The following is a 23,779-nucleotide window of genomic DNA, read 5'->3' as shown; positions in this document are numbered from 1 at the left end:
CACTGATGTCATGACCGGGGTGAGTTGAGCCGTGGCTCTTGCTAACCACTGATTCGAACAGCCAAGGAGAGGTTCCGGTAGGGTCTAGAGGAAGGAGAGTTATAAAAACTGCAGGTCACTCTCAGCTTGTCTCAGGTCTGCCTCATTTTTGCACACCACATCAGTGGGCGAGGAGGAGAGAATTAATGCCAACAACAGTATCCTTTACAGGTGAGCCTCAGCAGCCCTTCATGGAGCACAGCCAGGAAGATATATTGCCACACAACTTCTCTCATTCTGTTTTGCATGAGGTTTTTACTTTTAATGGTTTGATTACACTTGAATTGTGTCCAAACTTTTTTTCCATCCCTGAGAGATTATAAATTCCATCTTCCTAAGTGAAAGTCAGAACCCCGTGCTGTGAAACACTGACAATTTATCGAAGGGTAGCAAAGTGGCATATTCATTTTGTCTTAGAGAGCAGAAGGTAAAAGTTTTCAAGTTTGAAAATAAAAGTTTTCTCTTAGGTACAACAGGCATATTGACTGCAAGTCTAAGCCGGTATCTGAAAGACCATCTTTCTCTTTTACGTAATAATAAAGTTTCTGTGAGCAGTATTTTCAGTAGGGGTGCTCCAGCTTGTAGCAAATTGTTACTGCATGTAGAATTTTAAAATTCATCTGTCTCTTACAATTTGATAAATGATGAGAAGCTAGTCAAACTCAGGGCTTCAGATATCACAGAAAAATTAGGATGTGTTGGTTTTTTTGCTTCTCTCTCCTTCTCCTGTATGATAATTAAAAGCTTCTTCTGCTTTAAATTCTTCTGATTTTCCCCAATTAATATTGCTGATATTCAAGAGGTTGTGGCTTTGAGAGGAAGATAGACTTTGGTGAGACTAACGATGAAATCACAGGAGTGAGAAACAGTATAAGCCAGATCTGCTTGTTCTAACCATAATGTGCATCTCTGAAATGGAAATGAAATTAAGTATAAGTATATAGCTAGAAGTATAAGCAGCTATATGACTGAATGTGTTTGTAGGGTAGGATTGTTGAATAAGGAAATAGTATTTTTACACAGTCAGCTTTCATTCTAACATCCATTTTAACTGTACCCATCTTTTCAGTTCTACAAAGCACTGTAATCCTTATTTTATTGGAATACAGCATCTCTAAGTGAGACACTGGCTTCATTGCAGTTGGTGGTATTTTGCCATTAACACCAAGAAAACCAGGATGTCACCCTTGTTAACAATAGGAAATGTTTGACAGAGACTTTTAGTGGCATTAGATCTTTGCAGGCAGGTAATCTATAACCTTGTGGAAAATATTTTAGATACTATCAAAGTCCTAACATAAGTATTCTTGTTAATATATTAAACTGTGTTAAGCTGATATTCAGTGTACATTCAGAAACTAAAGCAAAGCAAGGCATATCTTAACCTTTGGGAACAAGAAGCCTTGGCCTGAGAACAAATGTGCAAATCTAGCTACAAGGTAAAGTGTTAGGTGGGAACTAAACACAATTTCAATGGGGAACATAAGTTGTGCAGCCCTAGATTTCTTGCACTGTGGTACTTTTGGCATGCTGGGAAGGCTTCTCAGTGGGTTCTGCTGCCCTGGACAAGTATGTAGGTCCACAGGCAAAAAATAATAATAATAATTATTCTGCTTGGATGATTTTGTTGTTTAAAATTAAAGTTAATGAAATGGCTGACCTATTGAATTATTTCCCTAACCGTTTATCCAACTTTAAAATGCATGAAAAATTCAATACTAACAGCAAAAATGATTTAAATGTTGTCTGTTCAGTGAGCACATAATAATCTGCAATGTACAGATAACTTTTCAGTTTGCTGCACAGAGATTTAGCTGTGTAACTCTGAGCTAAGTTAAAATAATGATGTACATTTTCCTGTTTAATTTTAGATCCTATTTTTCTGTATATGGGTCAGCTCCTTAACTCAGTCCTGCAGTAGTCTTGTTGCACAAAGCAGTTTTCAAACTACAATCAGGTCTTCCATGTTTTCATTTCTCTAAAATACTGAACTGTAAATGATGTTTAGTTTCTATCTAGAAATACAGAGGTTTCCAATGACAGTTATCTACTTGCAATCTGCACAATAAAAGTTATGTTTACCCTCTGAAACTAATTATTTTTATTAGTGACTCTTCTACTGGTAAATCTCTGTTGTTTTTTAACCTTTCAGGAATTATAGAGTTTAAAGACATCTTTTCAGACATGATTTTCTGCAGTGGTGTAAGGGCTCCCTTGCACATTTTTTATTTCCTTCTTTCTATTCACATGTGCATGGATAAACAGAATAAATATGTCACGCATCTTTATATAAAGGTGTTTACATTTAAACTCCACTTACACGTTTCCATACACTTACATGCCAAGTATTTGGAATCAAGTCAATGGATGGAACATAACCATTCAGGTTACATTATGCTCTCCATTTTATGCCGTAACACTACACCTTCCTGAGGAAAGCAGTTTGGATCTCTCAGTAGAGGTCACTGAATGGTACTGCTGAGGGATACCAGCCCAGGTCTTGTCCACAGAGCTCTCCGTATTTAGTTCACTTGTACTATTCATACATGGAAATTCCAATTGCCCTCAGTTTATGTTTGATATAGGTGTTCTTAATGCATAGTTTATTATTAAACATATGGAATAAAAATGTGGTTGTAGTTACAAGAATGAATGTCCTCACATGAATAGAAGCTGTATTCTGTGGATATATCACCTGGCCTTTAATTTTAACAGGTTTTATAAAGTGGTGAGCTGCTAAGTAAATACTACTTTTTTCCCTTCTCTGATTTTAGGTGATGCATGTGGGAAAAAAAAAAAAAAGGGAGTGTTAGCTTTTGGCTTTTTAGTGTCTATTGAAAAATAATTTCATGCAGAACTTACAGTAGACACACTTCATTGTGCTTGTCAATTGTTTCACAGCTTTACACATATTTTAAATAAGATAGCTGGACTATGCAGCTTTAGCATTTAAATGAAGCCAAATTAGTATTCTGTCAGCAAGCAGAAGGGGTTTTTATACTAGAAAGGTGTAGGAGGGAGATGGATAATGACGGGTGAAACTTGCTGATACAAACACATGCCATGTTTTCTAAAAAAAATAAAATAAAATAAAATGTAAAATTCTGAACCACTGAAGCTCATACATTGCTAAAGCTGACCCTGGATGATTTTAACATATATGGCAATTGCTGGGGGCTTAGAAAATTTGTTAGCAAAATAATAATGTACAGAAGTGAATTTTGATATTTGCTAAATATTTTTAACATCATGACACTGTAATAATTTGCAATTTAGACAATACAAAAATTGTATGCTAGTGCCCTAGTGAAGAGATTTAATAAGATTTTAAGTAGCTAAAATTTTAAACTTTAGCAATTTTAAAAAATAAAATAAATAACAATTAAAAAAATAAAATAAAATCCTCAGCAGGCGTCAAAATTTTGAGCATGTACACAAAATCACTTATTTATTTGAAACATTCTCAAATAAGCATTCTGTAAAATGTTTCATGTTGGTAAAACATTTTCTCTATGTAGCTCATCTCAATAGAGAATTAAGCAACCATATTGTACCAGGTAGTGCTCTAAGTCATCACAGGCCACAGCCGAGGAGGGGAGCTGGTTGCGGTGATCCCAGCAGCACTGCTTCCACAGAAGATGCACTGTACAGACTACGAAAGAATAGAAATGTATGTGGGTGTTTGTTCTCTTCATTTCAACGGTATCCTAGAGGTGCAAAATAAGGACAGAGACTGCTGAAGAATGAGGCTGTCTCTTGCTGCAAGCTGAACCATTTGGGTGGTTATGCCATAAATGACATATATGATGGAAATTAAACATACATTCAAAATGTTTATTACATGGTTATTTCACTGCTTGGAGTGAAGAGCAGATGCCTTTAAATCACATCTGATTTTACAGCTTCCTTTTAATTTTTCCCCAGGCTCTTTACTCCTTGGTCAGCAGGTTTTGCTTGTTCTTTTGTTGCTCTTTCTCCCTGTTGCCTCCACAGTGGTCAGTGGATGAGGTGGTGGTGTGGTTGCAAATGCAGATTAAATTGCTGAGCTGGGTGGGAGTCAGTAAATAAATAAAGGGGATCTGGAACAAAGCTGCAACGGGAAAAGAAACTTGGAGAAGAAACTGTTGACCTGAAAATAAGACGTGAAAAGAGGTAGAGAGAAGGATGACAGGTGAGAGAGAAGGAAGTAGAATTTGCTAAGGAAGAGGATAGGAAAAGTGTCTGAACAGCCAGAGCAAACAAAATAAATATACTCTGGTTTATCAGAAATGCCTTGTGGATGTCACCTATTGGTATCTTTCAAATAGCTACATTTTAATTTTATTGTAAAATGTAAGTCCTTCCATTAGCTATTTCTCATCTGATTACTATAACAACCCATTTTCTAGTCTCCCTATTCTTCTCCTGTGTTATTCAGCCTCTTCAGATTTCTGCTGTTCATTTTGTCTCTCATAGGTTCCAAATTCCCATTTTACCTTATTATTTCAGGAGCTTGCGTTGGTTGTCTCTGCAGTTAAGAAAAGGATTAATAAAACTTAACATTTGCATTTTAAGTTCTCAGCAGATATAACTGCTTGTACAGTCACAGCTTGGTTCTAGTTTGTGACTTCCCTTGCCATCTTTTGGCTTATGGTTTGCACATGGCATTTTTGTTTGTTTGTTTGTTTTGTTTTGTCTGCTTTCCCCTCACTCCCCAACTCCCCAACCATGGATACGGAGGAATCCCATGCCTGCATGAGATCCCTTACATTGAATCTCATCTCACATTGGTCTGTATGATAAATGTGGGATGTAACATTATACGGGTGTAGTTCTCTGGCAGTACTCATTGCTGTCTGCAAGTCCTGGTGCTGAGGTGTGTGGAGATGTGCTCAGCATCACCCCTGGCACAGCCCCACATCCCAGGTTGCTCTCAGCAGCCAAACATAGGACGGCTGCGGAACAGCTCAGAGCAGGGACAGCACTGAGTGGATGGCATGGAAAAGTGCACGTGAAAGCATCCCACTGTGCTCCATATCACAGCATGCTGCTTTAGAACCAGCTCCATGACAATGCCCAGAGGGCTATGCTACCAGAGAGCGATTTTAAAGAGCAAATTTGAAACTTTCAGGGTTCACCATGCTCTCTGTTTTCTGAACTGAAATACAGCTTATATCTCCTGGGCAGGTGATGTGCCAGAATCTCATGTTTTCTTTGAAAATATTTTGTTAACTTTACATACAGTTCTGAACCTTGAAGTTCAGAATCTGGAGAATTATCTTGAAGGAATCTAGAGAATTATCCCCAAACCGGCTGTGCTGTACTTGCACAGGAAAACTTGTGTTTCAGTGCCCTCCCTGACAGTAGGAGCATTAGCACTTGGTATAGACTTATGATAGATATTACTTCAGAAAACATCAGCTGCACCCATCTCTGATCAAGTTAAGGTAAAACACAGGCGTTCCTGAAAATTAAGAAATTGTCCCTGGCTGAGTAAGCCCTTTATGTGCGATACAGCAGCATAACAAAAAACTTCAAAAGCATGTTTTAACCTTTTAGCTAAGTATTTTTCATTCTACTACTGAAGTAGCGCAGTCATTTACTTTCTCTTCTGTGCAGAAATTTGGTTTACTTATGGTGTTGAGTATCTGTAACAAATCTATTTGAGAAGAAAATATTTTATGATTCAAAGGTTAATATTGCAGCAGAAGCAGGTAAGTATAAATGTCAGGGCTCTTAAAGTAAGAAATGCCCTATATTTTTCTAAATCCAGATTATCACAAACACAAAAAAGAAAGAAACCAACACATAAACAAGATGTGTACATGAATAGAAAAGTTTTTAAAACTATACTTAACTGACAATGACTAAATTTAGGCTTACTTTTTCATTTGAAAAGCCCCAAATTCTGTAGTACAACTCAGAAGTATATTCTAAGTCTAAATAAGTCACGTGAAGATTTCCCAAGTGGCTACATATTAGAACACAGCAAATACGTAAGTTACATTGTCATCTAATTGTCCATAATAAGCGTGTGTGGTTTTTTTCCTCTTTGCTTGTTATTCATATAAATCTACTCTTCTGATTCATCATTAATCATAGTTCATGTAGTGATTTGGTATAAAATGTTCATGACAGGATTTCTTATGTTACGGTAAGTTAATGTGATCTGTACTGTAGTGTGTATTTCTGACAAGGTTATGTAGAAACGTGGCTTCACGATAGTATCACGGATTACTATACCTAATATTATAAGTTAATACATATAAATAAATATACATATAAGGTAATGCATTTTCTTTCAGGTTTAAAATTTCAAGTTCCAGCAAAATTAAAGGTCTGCAAACTTGTTCCAAATAAATGTGGATTTTCATGGCATTATTTTTGATCTGAAGGGTGATTATTTAATGGTATAGAAGAATTTGTAAAATAGGATTAAAATAGAGTATGATTTTTTTTAATGTATAAATGGGCTGAATCAGTTATATAAGATTTAATTGAAGAAATGTGAAAGTGATTTATTTTGGAAGTACAGATCAGATCACATGAAAGAATATAACGAGCTCTGAGTATATTACTGAGCAGCAGTACTGGGGGAATAATTTGGGCAGGAGTAGAGCTGCTGGATATTAAACTGAACATCAGTCAGTAGCGTAACACAGAAAAAGACAGTGATGTATGGATGTTGTGCATACTAACAATAAGAACATGTATAAAAACCTTGTAAATGTCTGCTCCTTTGTATGGTTTACAAATTTAGGAGTGTGTGATATTCTTGCCAAAAAAAAAAAAAAAAAAAAAAAGGAAAACTGTTCTTTTATCTCTTCTGTTTTATATTATTTATTTTAAAGGTAAACATTTTACGTATGTATTTATACTGCTTTTTAGATGAGGGGAGGAGGATTGTTGTGTATTTTTCTGTTTATGTCGGATAGAAATCATGGCTGTGTCTCAACTGGAAAACTTGACCAGACACATAGTATAATGAGCATGTTCCTTTTAGAGAGAACGAGATTGAGAGCATATGTAACTTTCCGTGAACATGTGAGTGGATGTTACAAAGGAGATAATGATTAATTATTTTCATAAATCACTGAGGACAGAACAAGAGCTAGAGAAGAGACAATTTAAGTTAAATATTAACGATAACATAATTCAAGAATCAGAACAGTTAATCATTGGATGAAGGATATTTGCTATATTGCAGTATTTAGAATTATAGAAAGGTATGACTAGACATTGTGGAGACTCCTAACAAAATTAGGAGCTGTTTGGGAATTGTTATAGATATGATTCAAGGCCTTTGACTTCTTGCAATGTAGGGTTGCTTTCCTGTGGTTAGCTGTGTGCACAGGACCACTAAGTCATTTTGGTTTCCTGTAGTTCCAAGAATCTTCTCTGCAAAATGAGGACTGATGGTGTTACACTACTGATGGGGAAAGTGGAGAATAAACTCCTTGAACTCTTTCCTTCTTTTGACTCTATTATGTGGGTGGATGTGCCTAAGGTGAAAAACAAGAAAGGCAAAGTCTGAGCCATGCAGATGAGGCTTATCTCCTTTTCGACACTCCCTCTGAAGAGAGCTTTCCCTTTTCAGGAACTTTTGATAAGGATGAAGAAAAAACAGAGAAAGAGCAGAGGTGAAGAAAACATGCTACATGACCAACCCCTCTCAGTGAGAAAATTCAAATGGAATTTATAGCAAGAAAGACTCCCATGATAATCCATTCACTTGTGGGTTTTGCCAGGGTGCTTCATTAATAATGTAGCTGCCAAAAGCGATGGAATTCTAAAAGATACACACATATATTCTTTTTAATATAAGAAGTAACTTCAAGAAAAACAAGTTCAATATGACCAAACTCTGTTTTTTGTTGTTGTATAAAGTTAACTGTAGTGAAGAATCAGCCTCCTTTTGGAGAGTTCTTCAGTACAGTTTGCCCACTTGCTTTGTTCTGAATTAGTTATGTACAAAAATTTCTCTTCCTTAAGCCAGACTAATGTTGAATGTTTAATGAAGGGATCTGCATAAGAATATGTGTATGATCTGAACAGCCTTGCAGTTTTAATTTATCTCAAATCATGCAGACAATCTTTCATGCTGAAATTTGTCATGTTGCTCAAATCACAAGGGAAGAACTCACTTGAGCTATTGACGGCCGAATATTTTTGCCACTTTATTTGTATCCTTTTGTAACCCCACTTTTTGATGGTGTTCCTTCCTGCTCTTACCTCAAGGCATGAAAGAAAAAGATATTTTGAGAAATGCTTGCGCTGTCCCCTTGCTGCCCCTGGCAGAGTTAATCCAGCCATCCTGCTGTGCTCGTAGAGCCTGTTCTCTCCCACCCGCGGTGCTTCCTCCTCACAGATTAAGAGTCAAAGTACAGCGTGATGCCAGCGCTGCCTGTGATGTATGATTCTGGTCTGCCATGGTGGCCATTGCCTTTTTAAAGGCAGTTATAGTGTTGCTACAGTTGTGATGGTATAGAGATTATAAATGAAGGAAGAATCTAAGGAAGAACTAATGGCTTTTTTTTTTTTTCAAGCTATATAATGTATCTGGAAAATGGACAAGATGTTGCGTTCAGGGTTTGACAGGTAATGTCACAGTCCAAATCAAACAAAGGTTAGACAAAATTGCTCTTAATTTATTTCAGTTATGCCAATCAATTAGACTATCTGATAGAAAGCAATAGATTATAACAGCTGCAGTTAAGATGAGCTGGTGGCTTGTACATTTGTAGCTTCTTCCGGTTGGTGCTGGAGAATGAGGCTGATGAGGGTTGAGGAGGGTGTGAAGTCTAGGAAGGGGTGCTACTACAATTTATTTAAAGGTATGAGTTTCTTTCAGCATCTGTAATAATTGTTTTAATGAGCTTATGCAAAGATTGCAAACCAATGAAGTATAAGACAACTGGGAAAATAGTTTGGCGGGGGGTTCTTTCTAATTATTGTTATAGTAAAGTTGTATGTCATGCCATAACCTGTACTAAGGTTATAGGTCATTCAAAAATTATTCTTTTCAGGATTGTCCTTACAGAAAGTAACATGGTGAAATGATCATTAGCTGTTGCTACAGAACTAGTAGAGCAACAATTGAGGTTCCTCTTTACATCATGTCTTATATGTGTAGCTGCATATTTCCTGTGAAGTAACTAAATGGTAAAGATCTTGATAGAAGAGATATCCCTGGACAGCATAACCCAAAATAGAGACAATGGTGCCTATACTAGCACATGACAATATGTGTTTTATTTCATCCAGTGTGCCAAATGCTGTCAAAGAAAACTGTATGGTCAAGGCTAAACAGCCACTCTGCAGTGGAGTGAATCTGCACTGATTACTGATAAGACAGAAGCAGTTAGGAGAAGAAAAACAATTTTCATGAAATGGCTACCCTTTCTGTGACAGTTTTGTTCCAGTCCTCAGAGGGAAAATGACACACCTGACAAGCAAACTAGAAAAATAAAGGTAGTAACCGCTGAATACTGAAAAGAATAGGCTCGTGGACCGTGGCTTCTGTTAAAACATTGGCTTCAGGGTTCTTTGGTGCTAGCTGGCCACTTCTTTCAGGTGGTCCAGTATGTGAGAAGGTGTGATTTCATTGTAGTGGATGCATCTCAGGTCTGACATGCACCTCTGTAAGCACAAAATTTTCACCCCATTTCTCTTTCCCCTATCATCAGTCCTCAGTGTGAGCTCTTCTGTGGTCAAGTGAGGAAGCAGATAAGGAGCTGGCTTTACATTGGACTGCTCCTCACCTGCCTCCCAGGTTTGTTTCAGCCAGGTTGGCTCCCTGGGGTGCAGTCCTGGAAGCTTGCTCTGTCATGGTGTGTTTCTGCTCTGCAGAGCAGCACCCATCCCATCCATTTGGTGTTTTTACCAACCCTGGTACTTTCTTCTGCAGATCTTCTTCCTTTTCAGGTGTCAGCTCCATGTAGATTTCCTGAAACTTACAGGACTTATCACTTGTACTTTGGCAATGTATTGGGGTGGGTTGTGTCCTGACCATCATGCTCTCAGTTTATAGTAGTAGAGTATTGACATTGCCAGTGATAGGTCTTGTATCAGAGGTTATAAATGTTTTTTATATTGAATGTTTAATACTTTAGGGGATAAGTGTATTTTAGGTTGCTGTGTGTGTTCTGTGCAAATTACTCCACAAAGCAGCCTAAATGTAAGCCATAGATAGCCTCTTCACATCAATTTTGCTTGAACTAGTTATTCAGGGGTGGAGGCCATGCTTTTAATGTAAATGTTTTACTATATGCAAAATAATTTAATAAATTGAAAATATCTTAATACAATAATATTTGGGTCTTCAAGCATCCAATGGTAACTTGCAAACATAATAGGTTTTTGAATGCTTTTGGAATAACCTGTCCCAACATTTTTTCTAATGCTTGGTCCAGGTTCTCCTGTCCAGTGTTTGGCTTTTCTGTATGTATATTGAAAAAATCTTTTTTTTTTTTTTTTTTAAATAACTTTTTATTTAGCAGATGAATGTCCCATTCTTTAAGAGCTTGAATGTTTTGATTGTGGTTTAGGGTTGTTTATTTTTTTCCTTTTGCCTGGAATTCCATGATGAAAATGAATAAAGATCAGAAAAAGGATCAACTAACTTTACAGCTGTTAGCATTTTCTGCAGAGATTTGTATTTTATCTCCAATTTCTCATTATTTGAGCTATATTTCAGCCTTGTGTACAAATTAATTGTTTGGCAGATAATTGCATATTAAATATAGATAAGTAAATGATTAGCTCATTATGAAATGTGTTGTAGTACTGGTAGCATTAATTATAATTTATCCACTATGTAAGTAATCCTGCAAAATATAATGGGATAACATATTGGTGTTGCAATTGCTCTCTCATCGTCCTGTATGATTAACATTGAGGACCTCAAGGAGATTGGCCAGGAACAACACTGCTGGTCTCTTTGGTTGCACATTTTCCAAATCTGATCTGAGCCAGCAACTAGACCTGCTATTAGTTCAGCACAGAAGTAAAAATGCAAGTCAGTACTGGAGAGAACAGTCTAAGAATACTCTTCTAGTATTCAGTTTGGGAATTTATTCCACCTTTCAAGTTGTCCAATATTTTTTCCACATAGTGCCTGTGAAAATAGAAGGAATTTATTTCACTCTATATACAGACTTGCTTAGAGCTTGCTGTTTTTCACATAAAGAATATTTTCAGTCTTGCCTCTTAGAATAGGTAATCATTATTGTAATAGTCTGTGTTTGTATGTATAATACACTTCTAGGATTACTGAGTTATGTATTTGAGCCTCATGTGTTAAAAAAAATGCACATATGTAATATTTGTCATTAAACCTGAGGCTTCCAAAAACATTATGTTGTGACATTTGTAAAAATATGGATTTAACTTCTTTGTAATAAAAATAAAATAAAAATGCATGTAAAAAGTGGCTCATTCAGCACATAGCCTGAGACACATCCTCAGGAGATAAAATGCCCAGGTCTCATTTTTGTTCAGGTTTCATTGTATTTTCTTGATTTTTATTAATGAAAAATTAAACTAATATTTTTCACTGAAATAATGAGTTATCAATTGCAAGCACACAATCATTATTTTGTTTTTATCCTTAATGGAGCCAAAAGTGCCAGCACCTGATGTCTTCTGACAGCCAATTCTTAAACTAATGAGAAATTTGAAAACAATTTAATGACAAAAATGTCCAGTGAAGTCAAGGCAAAAATTCCCTTGGCCTCCACAGTGCCAAAGGCTATCCTGAGTACTTCTGCAAAAAACATAGTAAATCCTCACACACCTGAGTCTGAGGTGGGATGGCAGTGGTAAGCAGCACTGCAGCACCGCTGATCTGCAGTAAGCTAACTGGCAGCAACGCAGCTCAGATGGGAATAAGTACCTATGATTCAAAATTACTTTTTCCTTAAAAAGGTTCTTGTCCTTTGGCTGGCTACTCAGTACCATCAAACTGCAGATTTGCAACTTTTTTTTTTATTATTTTTGGGGGGAGGTGGGAGGGGTGGGGAACAACATCAGTTCTTCATGATCAACATATAGAAACAGGACTTGTTAGGCAGCCATCTGTCTCTGAAATGCTATCACCAAGACAACTGACATCTGTTTCCAGTTGGGTGATTAATTCAGGGGGATAATGACACATATTTCATATCATTATGATATGAAATCATAAGTCTCTTGCAAGTCTTTTCATATACATAAAAAAAATGATTGCTTCCATTGTAATTGTGGAAAGCAGAGGTGTCTTGCTCTGGGCAGAATTGCAGCAAGGATGCTTGGGAGCCTCTCTCTTGCTATGTGCCTGCACTTTGCTGTGCTTTTGGGGTGCTACCAGAGAACCCCTGCACTGTTTAAAAACGAACAAGAATTTGTGATAATTTGGGCCCATGATTGTAGGGCTGGAAGGAACTAGTATCTACAGCATGAGAATCAGCATGAGAAAGATAATAAGGTATTGTTATGTGAAAAATGCAATGAAAGTTTAATATGGTTGGGTGTGTCTGGTGCCGATAAGCCACCAAGCATTCAATATTGCAGCTACCTTGCATAGCTTTTGCCTTCTTCCGCCTGCACATCTCATGTTCTTTCACGTGAGATGGGAAGAAAGGATGTAGGAGGGATGCAGGATCTTGCCTTTTCCCACAGCTCTCAGTCACTTCAGGTCTAGGGCTGATCCCATGGGAGCTCGCCCTCATGGAGGAGATTAACGAGTCTGCTTGGTAAATGGGACTCCTGGGTCTCTGACATCCCACAACAGTTTTAGCTCAGCTGGGAGACTGGGGCATGGGGTCATTTATCAGCTCTGCCATGTAGTGACTGTCATCATTTTTTATGAAAGTATAATGACTCAGACATATTTATCTTTCAAATTATGCCATTATTACACTGCAGAATTTTGGTTGGTGTGTGTTTTTTTGTTTGGTTAGTTGGTGTTGGTGTTTGTTTTTTTTTTGCGTATGTGTGTGCTTATTTTTGGGGGTGATGGTGAACTGTTGATCAGAGATATCAGTTAGATGAATAAGAGTTTTCAAACTTTGAGTAAAAATGTGCTCCATCCTGGCTATTTATATAGTAATGCATTTAATCCATTTTCAAATTCTCTTTTATACCAAGCATGGTGATCAGGTGAGCTGTGCTGGATGACCTAAGCTAGTTTCATGAGTATTCTAGGTGTTATCATGTCTTAGGATTAGTGCCGTGGTGTGATATTGTGGCAGAAAAATAGTAATAATCAATATACCCACAATTCCAGAATAGCCTGGAGTTTATTGCAGCATGATCAGCAGTACAACAGTTTAATAAAATTGAATTTAGCTAGTTTTTTAGGCTGGTTGCTTGCAGAAATAGAAGAACCACGCCTTACTGGTTTGTATTTAATTTTTTTTCTTCTTAGCTCTAAATGCTAGGGTTGTTTACTAATTAAATGAAGCTTAAATTCTGAAGTGTCTGATGCTGCCACTGGAGAATTACCAGTACTGTTCTGATCACTCTCTGCTTTTCCACGTTGAAACTAGCACTTAGTGTCTGACTGCTGTTGCTGTTTTAGACCAGACTGCTTGAACTACTGCAGTATTAATTTTGCACCATACAGTAACTTTTCAGATTATTCCAAAAGAAAGGGCATTGATGTCTTGAATTTCAGTAATCTTTATAATGCCAATTTAAATAAATAAATAAATAAATAAATAAATAAATAAATAAATAAAAGTAGAATAATTACAAAAATGTGATGTTTGTTCCTATTATTCCGTCAGAAGAAAAGATCAGGCAGAAGTTTGTTGCAGAAATAATGCTCAGTTTTAGATGGAGTAACTTGTTAATTCCAGCATCTGCACATATACAGCCATCAGGGAGTTGCTGGGCTACATGTGTTTGTTTTTTAAACATCTGTCAGCTAAATCAGAAATCTAAATGTTGAGTGTTGCATTGGTTATATTTCTGGATTTCTTACATTTCCTATTGGAATTTTATTTTGTATACTAATCGTTGGAGAAGATAAAGATAAAAATAGGATTGTGTTTGTGTTCACACACAGTTTATTTGGACAAAAGATTTGGGCCATTCTCCTCAATTATATTACAAATACAAGCAAATATATTAGAAGGAGTTGCATTATTTTTGTCTTAGGTATTGTACTGTTGGTGTGGATCACCTTTGTACCATTGTGCTTTTCCTGTCCTAGTAATGAAATATAGGCTTTGCAGTGCCTTAAGCTACACTCACAGTTTGATGACATCTTCTAGCTGATTACTGCAGCCACACTGCAAAACTTAATTCACTGTCATGTATGGAGTAAGCTCCAGTTCACTTGACAAAATGTCTTACTGCATAGCCCTTGAGTGCATGGTATTGGTTTCACTGTTACATGGTACAAAGACATTCATTCACCAGCAACTAACTTGTGGGCTAAGTATGTGCAAGACTTTTAATGGTGTTTTGATATAAAACCTTCAGGTGTTCCTAAGATATTGCATTAAGCAACTTCACTATTACACATCATTGTCCTATATTTGTGATATTTGACAGTTGTGATAAACACTGTCAAGGGTAATCCATCACAGAACAACTTTTCGGCATTTCAGGGTGTTTGTCTCAGAACTCAAATATAGAAGTGCCTCAGAAAAAAGTATTTTACATTCATTAGTCAAGTATCAGGCTTTACAAGTCCGTTTCAAGAAGAAAACAAACGTCTTCAGTTGACAATATGTAGTTCAAATGGGTAAATAGGTCTATTAGCTGAGGATGATATGTTTGTGTAGATTGCATCTTTAAATCCTTACTACTACCACTTCTCTCTTGGGTTGACCACCATTTGAGTGGAATAACAAAATACAGAATAAGCTCAGAAGTGTTTATGGTGTTTAAAGATCTGTATTGTTTTGAATATGAGCACAGTTTTTGAAATAAGTTAACCATTTAGACCTGTATCCTGATCTCTGATGTGGGAAGTCCCACAAGACTCCTCTGCTGTTCAGCAGCTGTATGAAGTCTCAGAAAATTGCTTTGTGTGGATTTCTTTGCCTGGTTTGATACAGCTAATAAAGCATTCAAAGCACTGAGGACCTCAACATGACCCACGAACTGTAGATTGACTTAAAAATCTCTGGGTAGGTGCTCCTGATGATGGGGAAACATTATGAAAGAAACAAGTTCACTGAAGTGCATTACCTGAGTAATGCTTAAAGCAGCTGTAGTTCTTTCACGTGTTTTATACAGTTAAATACTGAGATAAACTGTGCACCCTTGTGTTTAACATTCAATGTAAACTGAATACATAAGTCTCCCAAATGCCTCTGGCATTTCTGTATGCTGTGCTGTCTGAAGCTGTGCTTTATGAGTGCTTCTGCAGATTTAGACTAATATGAGAGAGAACATAACAGGCCTGTGGGACTCCACAGCTTGGGTCTGCTGCTGGGCTTCAAGGTCTCAACAACCCTCTTTAGCTGCCTCTCATGTCATAGCCCATCATTTTATAGATGCAGAGGAACCAGGTGTTCTTGATGTTCAATGATGTCAGATAGCGTAGTAAAATTTAACAAAATGTGAGTGAATTCACTTGCCTATGGATAGGAGGTCACCCACCAGAATGACGGCTGTGTTGCTGTACCTGAGATACTGGATCTAAGAGATGCCTTTGGAGAGTCATTGCATTTTCTTTGTAGTTGTTTTCTGTTTGTTGTTGTTGCTGCTGTTGGTTTTTGTTTTGTTTTGTTTTGTTTTGTTTTTCATGAATGGTAGTTCTTAACATTACTGCTTAAACTGAGGTAATTGTTCACTGAAAAGGTACCATTTTCAGAGTTTTTGTGGGTACTATTGCTTTTTCTAGGATGCGTGACAAATCCCTTTCAACTCAAGGGTGTTGACACGCAGTGGTCCTAAATATAGTGTGAAGTACTGTCTTCTGGGAGTGAATGGAGGCAGCTCTGGAGTATGAAACCATACATAGTCTTCAAGAGTTATGTGAGGATACCTCTGAGGACAGAAGCTTGCTTCCGCAGTTATGGCTGCTTTACACTTTGAAGCAATTGTAGCCATTAAAGAATGGCATCAAAATATGTGTTTGTTTTTGTTTTTGCCAATAATGCTTGTTTCCTACTTTCTGCTTCTTCTCTTCTGCTCTTCTGTTTCCCCAAGAACAGTGTTTTTTTTGTATGTGGTAGAGACATGGAGAGGTACAGGTAGGATATAGTTGCAGTAAATTTGGAACACTTTTTCAGAAGTGTTTTTGGAGTTTAGACAAGCAGAAGGCATTTGAACCTGTCCACTGATGGTCAGGTTTGTGTGCAATAGAGATTTTTCATTGCATATAATAAAAGTAGTAGATCACCAGGACAAGGTTGGGGAGAATGTTTGTCCTGGTTTTCTTACATGAGGATGATTCTCCAAGATAAATGCAAACTCTGCGTGTCATTCAGAGATTACCTGCAAAAGGCATGGTGAATAGATTTAAAAGCAATACTATTTGATCATTGTGCAGTTCATCTTCTCCCTTGTTGCTGTCTCAAAGTATTTGCTGAGTGTTCCTCAATCTCTGGTCCTTAATATCTGTATCTTTCCCATACCTATGAATCCCTTTATCATTCACTTTTTGGCTCCATCTCTGTGTTTCCAGTCTCTCCCTCCCCTTCCCTTGTTTTCACTCCTGCTTTGCTGCCTTCTCTTCCTGTGTCATTTTTCTCTCCTCCTTACTCACCCGTGAGTCTATTTCTCATTTTCTGCATCCATACCTGCTTTGGTATCTTCCTTCATTTTACAGGATTTTTCCTCTGATGTCACTTCTCATTTTCTCTGCCCTTTGCTTGCCTCACAATGCTCTGTCTCCTTAACCTGCGTGGTGGGCTAACTTGTTAAAGCATTTAAAGTGAAAATGGTCTCAGTCCAAATGGATCTTTATTTAATGATTACAATGTGTTCTTTTTAATGAGATCTTTCTATTACTTTTCCAGGTCTTAAAAATTAGCTTGATTGGCCACCGGAAGCGTGTTCTGGCATCTTTGGGAGACAGACTGCACGAAGATCCTCCTCAGAAACCACCTCGGTCAATAACCCTCAGGGTGAGTCCCCATAAAAATTTGTTTGCATTTCTTTAAAAGTCAGCAAACATTTCGTAATATTCACATGAAATCAATGGTTGCTTTGAGTGGGATTCAGCTTAATGTCTCTTTGGTAGTTTACAGTGTGGATGTCTTAGGCTGACTTGATCAGCCACACCTCCTCTTATCGCCATTGGAGAGAATTTGACATTTTTACTAGGTGATTCATCTGACCTGGTTCAGATGTCTACGTTAGGATGAGATAAGTAGTGTCTTAGAAGTGCCTCTCAGCTGAAGAAGTTAGCTCAGGAACAGACGCCTACAAGCTGCATGTCTACATCAGCCCTTAGGAGTCCCAGACCAAGCGATCAATATTGCAGAAAGAGTTACTGTTTTCCTTTCGTGTTTTGAAAGTGCTTTCACTTATTTTCCAGAGGAATGCTTTATACTTTCTTTAAAGATTGCCTCTTGAAATTGTTGAGATACAAATGCCATCAAGGTGTTACTGTGTATAAAAAAATTCTTTGCATTTTTATTTTTCATTTGTATTCCCACCTTCAGAAGCCTTGTTGCTGTGTCCTTGGGCTTTTTTCACACTTGCCCAGTTTTAGTCTCATTACACCAAATTCTCTCAGTTTCTTTGGTCCAGTGTCTTTGCTGTCTGTTACCCTGACCAAGTTATGGTCTGATGACCCATTCCTACTGTGTTCTCTGAAAGGGAGTTCATATTCATCAACACTTTTATTTTGATATTTTAGGTCACATCTCCTGCATTTGATTGGTTTTGATTATTGTCATGGGGCTGAATTTGTGACTGGAATCTCATTTTGGGACTAAATTTCCAAATGTCAGAGAGTGGCCTGTGCTCCCAAGTTAAATTTCCTGGTGTAAAGAGAAATAGAGAAAGACAGAATGAGGGCTTATTTTTACATACTCCTTCTGATTTCTGTGACCAGCCTGTTTTCAGTCTGCTTAATCTCAAATGCCCCATATAGACATCTTAAATCCTCCCCTCCCAAATTCAACCTATTCCTAATGCCATGTCAAAAAAAGTGTCACAAACCTATGATGTCCTGCTCTAAGGCACATAGCACAAATGTGTGGATATTTTTCTAGTATTTTGTATTAGTTGTATTATGTGAATAATTTCCTGATGCATGGCAGGTGTTAAAACACTCCTAGGAAAGAGGAAACATGGGCCAGCATTTGAAAGTCACACATTTTTCGTCAGTACTGTCAGTGCCTTGGACTGGGGAATTAGTTCCTCTTCAGCAGGTGGGAACGTTTCCACAGCCTATGTTACTGGTTAGAATTGTGTATTCTCAGTTAATAGTGAAGATAAAGCTGGATGTCCTCCATCTGTAGTCAAAATGATAAAAAGTAGTCTGCTGTTCCACAGCTAGAACTACTGATGCGGGCAAATGCTAAATGTCATTCATCACTTCATAGTATTGGAGTCTTCAGAAAGAATCTTAAAGTAAAGGACATGAGTTTGGAATAAGATTTCTTTCACATCAGCCATGCCATTTCAACCAAAACAAGGACATAGTATTTGGTCTGGTTTTAGTTTTAGCTTGAAAATTGGTTTAAATAAAATATCCACAGCTATTAGATTGATTTATATCTAATAGAAAAGTTTGTTCCTTGTTTAAAGAGTCTCTTTAAGGTCCCAAGGTCAACCTAAGCATTGATAGCACTTTATCTTTTTTTTTTTTTTTTTTTAAACTCTTTTCATATTAGTTTTTAAGGTATTTTATATATTTAAAGGAAAAAAAAAAAAAGTTAAATATTTAGAATAGGAACAAATAGACTAATTTCCAGAAAAATACATTATTTCCACATTAACTGTGTAATAAGGAAACATTATTTTGATTTCAAAGTCATATACTCAAAAGTTAGAAAATGCTGAATCTCAGGTTACCTTGGTAACTTAGTCTTACTTTCCTTTCTTGAGTGCATTATAACATAATATTTAATTACATGACCACTTTCACTGTTTTTCACGGAAACTCACCCTCACCCAGTCAGCCTTGGAGGCCAGAATTTAAACTAGGTATAACAATTTAGAGTGAAATGCTGAAGAAGTGTTAACATTAGTAATGGTAGTTTAACACAAAATTAAATGCACTAGAAAAAATTCCTTTTTTTTTGGAACTGGCTAGACAAACATCAGTGAGGCATCATGGGTGCCAGGGTAGCCTGGAGAAGGATCTCCTGAAGATCACTTTCCGGCCCTGAACTGCATGGTTCCAGCTTGTGGTGGGTCTGAGAGGTGGGGACAAAGGAGGTTTCAATAGTGAAATGTATCGTCAAGCATCCTTGAATTCACAGGGGGGTGGAAACATGGCAATGAATACACAGTAACTAGCAACAGCACAGTACTGAATACGTGATAGCACGCTGCATGGCCATCCATGCCCGATCTGCAGCACCGTGAAGGAAATGAGAAAGTGGGTATGGGGTGAAAAAGAGGAATGAAGGAAGAATGAGAGAGAGCTTCATGATTAAAAGAATAGCTGTAGCTATGAGAATACAGATTCACACCTGCTTTTGCCACAAAGCTCTTGGATAATTCTTGGCAAGTTATTTAAGTAATTGCCTCATAAACAGTCACTAATTGTATGTTACAGACATTCTGCGTATTTGACTGGAGTCTGGAGTCTGATTTATACAAGTGCTAAGCACACAGTACTGCAAATTAGATCAATAGAAGCAGGGTTTTGAATACAAGCACTTGGAAAATCAGGCAATAGATACTGTAATTGGGCATCCAGAGTGGCTGATATTTATTAGCCTTTGTCTGTGTGTCTCAGTTCCCTTGCACTAAAGTGGTGATTATAAAATGCCAGAAGTCACAGGGTGTGGTGAAAATAAATTGATTGAAGTTTGTAAAGCACTTACAAGCATCATGAAAATGACAATATTAATCATTCTATCTTCAGAGCAGGATCAGAATAGAATTTGGGGAAGAGGTTTGGGGCCATGAAATGAGGTGAGAATAAAACACTGATTACACAATAACTAATGATAACACAACGCTGAGTATATGACAACATGCTGCACAATTGAGGATCCATCTGTGCTGTGAAGGACTTCTCTGAGAAAATAGCATGAAATCATACAGTTAAATACTGCACCGTAATGCAGAGGCACTGTTATTCTTTTATTTATTGCCTTTGTAATTCTTGCCTTTATAGCAATCTTCCAATATTGATTTTTGGGTGAATTTCTTCTTTATATGCAGTTTGATAAAATATGAAAAACCCATGTAACCTTGATATCCATTGCAAACTCTTCTAACACTGAGAGCCACTGATGGCCATGCCATGTCAATCTATTGCTGCTAGCACTGGGTGAATTGTGGTCAGAGTAAGAAAGAGGTTACATACCTTGCTGGAGAGCAGGTAGCAACCATTAGAAAGGAAGTCATTTGGTGCCCCTGTACTCAAATTATTTTCAGCAGAGGGCTGTGTGCAGCCTTGTGTCAGTGCTAGGCCTGTGGAAGAACCAGGGACAGGCTTTAGGGATGATGCTTCACCAAACCTTCTGAGTGTATGCAAACTCCAGATTTTCAGAAGACTTTAACTGGGCCAAATGTAGGTGGATTTGCATGAAGGAGGAAAAGACTATTCCTGAGAGGAAAACATTCCTTTCTTTGCCCTGGGAAATGTCAAGTACTTGTCTCAGATCACAGGCAAGCTAGAGAATTAAAATTAAAATATATAAAAAAAAAAAAAGAAAAAAAACCTCAGTGAATTAAAAGATGTAAACAACTACCCTGATTTTAGTCAACCAATGTGGAAAACACTAACCTGTTATTATGACTGTGAGGAATAATGTCATGTAGACTCCTACAATTCAAATGTTAACACCAGATATTACTATTACTTGAGCACAGAAAGAGATTTTTAACTTTCCACTTGGAAGAGATTACAACTCTGTTTTCTTTCACTATATCTTGTTTCTTAACAGCATGGAGTAAAGTACCTTAATGCTTTGCAGAATTAGGTTTGGTTCAATGTAATCAGGCATGAAATATCCACTTTAATTCTTCATTTAAATGAAAAAGCAGTTGTTTTGTTTTTGTTTTTGTTTTTGTTTTTGTTTTTGTTTTTTTGTTTGTTTGTTTGTTTTGTTTTGTTTTGTTTGTTTGTTTGTTTTTGTTGTTTGTTTGTTTGTTTTTTTCCCTCCATGTACAGTTCTTTGCTGCTTTTCATTGTAGAGCATATTCAGGTCCCTTCTTGCTTTTCAGTATAAAATACAGTATTACAGCAATAGGTAATTCAGACACTGAAAACACACTCCTGGGTATGATCTTTACTCCAGAGAGCTTACTGGAAGAACTTACTGTATCAGAAATGTTGAGCATTGTGGGGGAGGAACTTTTACACCCTTCCAGTCACTACAGCAGTGTTTTACTGCACGTGCTGGATGGTGTGTCCACTAACTGAACGGCAAGGCGTAGCTCTGATGATGATGATTTTAGTCACCAAGGCAGTGCTGAGCGGTGGACTTGGGCATTGGCGTTTGTAATTTGTGTTTGAACAAGTGATGCAGTGTGCAAGAGAACACGTGTTTCCAAAAGTACATGTGGTGGCTGCCTGTCGCTGGTGTGGTGGCAGATCCTGGGAAAATCTGTAGTCAGAAGGATGTGTTTAGCTGTTAATTAGACGGAGGTCATGTATCAATTTGCATGGTATTTGCACATTGACTGATACAAGGTCACAGTTCAGCACAGGAAAAGCCTGGTGAAATGTTTGTACTTTGATACATTCCATCATTCTAGGAATTGTTATTTGGCTTGTTTCTGATGTCCAGTACCTCAAGTTAAAGTATGTTCTGCAAGACCTATAAAAATTGTAAACAAAGTATCTATATTTTGTAAATGTTCATGCATTTATTTTTTCAGGCAAGGGATGTTGCTAGAGTTCAAATCACTTTCAAATCACTTTTGCTTCTCAGAGTGGCTTAAAAAGTGGTGAAAATGTATTTAATCTTACAAATAACTACTCTTAAATCACAACTTCATTTGGGCCTTGACAAGTAACTCACTGTTTATCTCTCTGTCAGTCCTAGTAAAGGACTGCTATATTATACAAGGAAGTTTTGGGGAAGGAATTTGCCACTTGCTCAGAGCAGTAATGAAGTATTCTTCCCTCCATTTGGGCTCTGCACCTTTGGTAGCACATTTCTGGGGAAAGAGACAGTTTTCTGAGTGTAGTCTGTCACTTCCCTAGCCACATGCACAGGAAGAAAATTGTCTCATAGAACTTGCCTTCCTCCTGGTCATGTACAAGGGAGATGGAAAGGTTCTGAGGAAAGAAAATGACTGCTTGCTCTGTGCCTTTTTTTTTTTTTTTTTTAAGTATTAATTGAAATACACTTTAAAATGTGTAGTTTGAACAATATGCTGCTCTCATTATGCTGTATTTTTGTCCTCTTTGTTCAGGAACCCAGCGGTAACCACACTCCTCCTCAGTTGTCTCCATCACTTAGCCAAAGCACTTTCACTACTGGTGGCTCCCTGGACGTTCCCCACATTATCATGCAGGGCGATGCAAGGAGGAGAAGAAATGAAAACTATTTTGATGATATTCCTCGGTCGAAGCTGGAGAGGCAGATGGCACAGGTAGGATTACAACTATGCCATTAAAAGGCTGCACTTTGCTGCAGTTGGTTACAGAGCTAATTCTAACTGTAGCTATGGGTCCTGCATATATTAAGGCTGAATTGTAAACCACAAAGATTGACAATTTTTCCAAGCTGGGTGTTCCAGTTCTATTTCAAATACTGTAAGTTGGTGTGCCGTTTCTCTTGAGAGGAAGAGTTTTGGGGGTGTTTAGGTGCCTGCAGGCTGAGATGAAGGTGCCTGCTGCATACCAGAACATGCAGACTCCCACTGGCACTGCCTCTGCCTCTAGCTTCTGTAAGATTCCTCAATTTCTGAGCAACTCAGATAAAAATGAGCTGGCAAAAATCAGAGGACTGGTGGGTGTGGTGATGAGGGTCAACAATCTGCTAAACTTTGGTCTGGGGATACATCTGAGTGTTTAATAAAAGATTTAACTGTGTAACAGCTCATTTGAGCATTACTGCAGCACTACATCCAAATGGACATTGCATCAAGCTGTTCATGAAAGACTAAAGACTTCATCTCTAAAAATCTTCACCCAATCTAAATATGGGTACTGATAATTTTAAATCAAGCACATGTTGACCAGAGTAATATCCTGTACAGCTCCAAAGGTCAGTAAAGTTGAGCTTTGGCATCTTGTCAGCAAAAATGCCTTAGGATATACTGGGCTGTGTTTTGGTGGCACATACTATGCAAGACAGCCGTGCTTTGCGATGCATGCTGGGGACATGCCTTCAATTTGCCATTGGAAGCAGCCAGGCAGCCCATGCAGTTCACAGTGTGGCTCATCCCACCACATAGCAGGATGCTGCTTTCAGCCTTGCCTGATACTTCCTGGTTGTTGTCAGGCATAGCTCAAAATAGAGTCTCTACCCAAAATCCAGCCTCGAAATGGAAATAGCTATGCAAATAACTATATTATGGTTAACATAATGAACAAAAGGCTGCAGTCTCTGAGCTAATTGCATGAACAAGAAGAAGTAATTAAATAAACAAGAAAAACAAGGTGCTGCTGTTACCTGGGAACACAGAAACAAATTGAATTTGATCTGTTCAGAGGACATTTCTAGGCAAGTGAAAT

General features: G+C 37.6%; 1 protein-coding gene across 14 annotated transcripts in view; it reads left to right on the top strand.

Moving 5' to 3' along the window:
- The window catches only part of ANKS1B (ankyrin repeat and sterile alpha motif domain containing 1B), a gene marked incomplete at both ends in the record, with an annotated part of 436,397 nt that overhangs the window by 367,082 nt on the left and 45,536 nt on the right, over nucleotides 1-23,779 (top strand). For 6 of the 14 annotated variants that reach the window (XM_084292214.1, XM_084292215.1, XM_084292213.1 and 3 more), the window contains 2 exons: nucleotides 16,977-17,084; nucleotides 22,513-22,692. The exons of 4 other annotated variants lie outside the window; for them this stretch is intronic. In XM_084292214.1, coding sequence (XP_084148340.1) covers nucleotides 16,977-17,084; nucleotides 22,513-22,692 — 288 coding nt within the window. The remainder of the gene's footprint in view (nucleotides 1-16,976; nucleotides 17,085-22,512; nucleotides 22,693-23,779) is intronic. 4 more of the 14 variants (XM_084292217.1, XM_084292208.1, XM_084292216.1 and 1 more) reach the window with 1 other exon arrangement.

This window comes from Netta rufina (genome assembly GCF_964035555.1).
Source record: "Netta rufina genome assembly, chromosome: 1".
Taxonomy (NCBI): domain Eukaryota; kingdom Metazoa; phylum Chordata; class Aves; order Anseriformes; family Anatidae; genus Netta; species Netta rufina.
The sequence above is the reverse complement of the archived record's forward strand: the minus strand, read 5'-3'. Positions and strand labels throughout refer to the sequence as shown.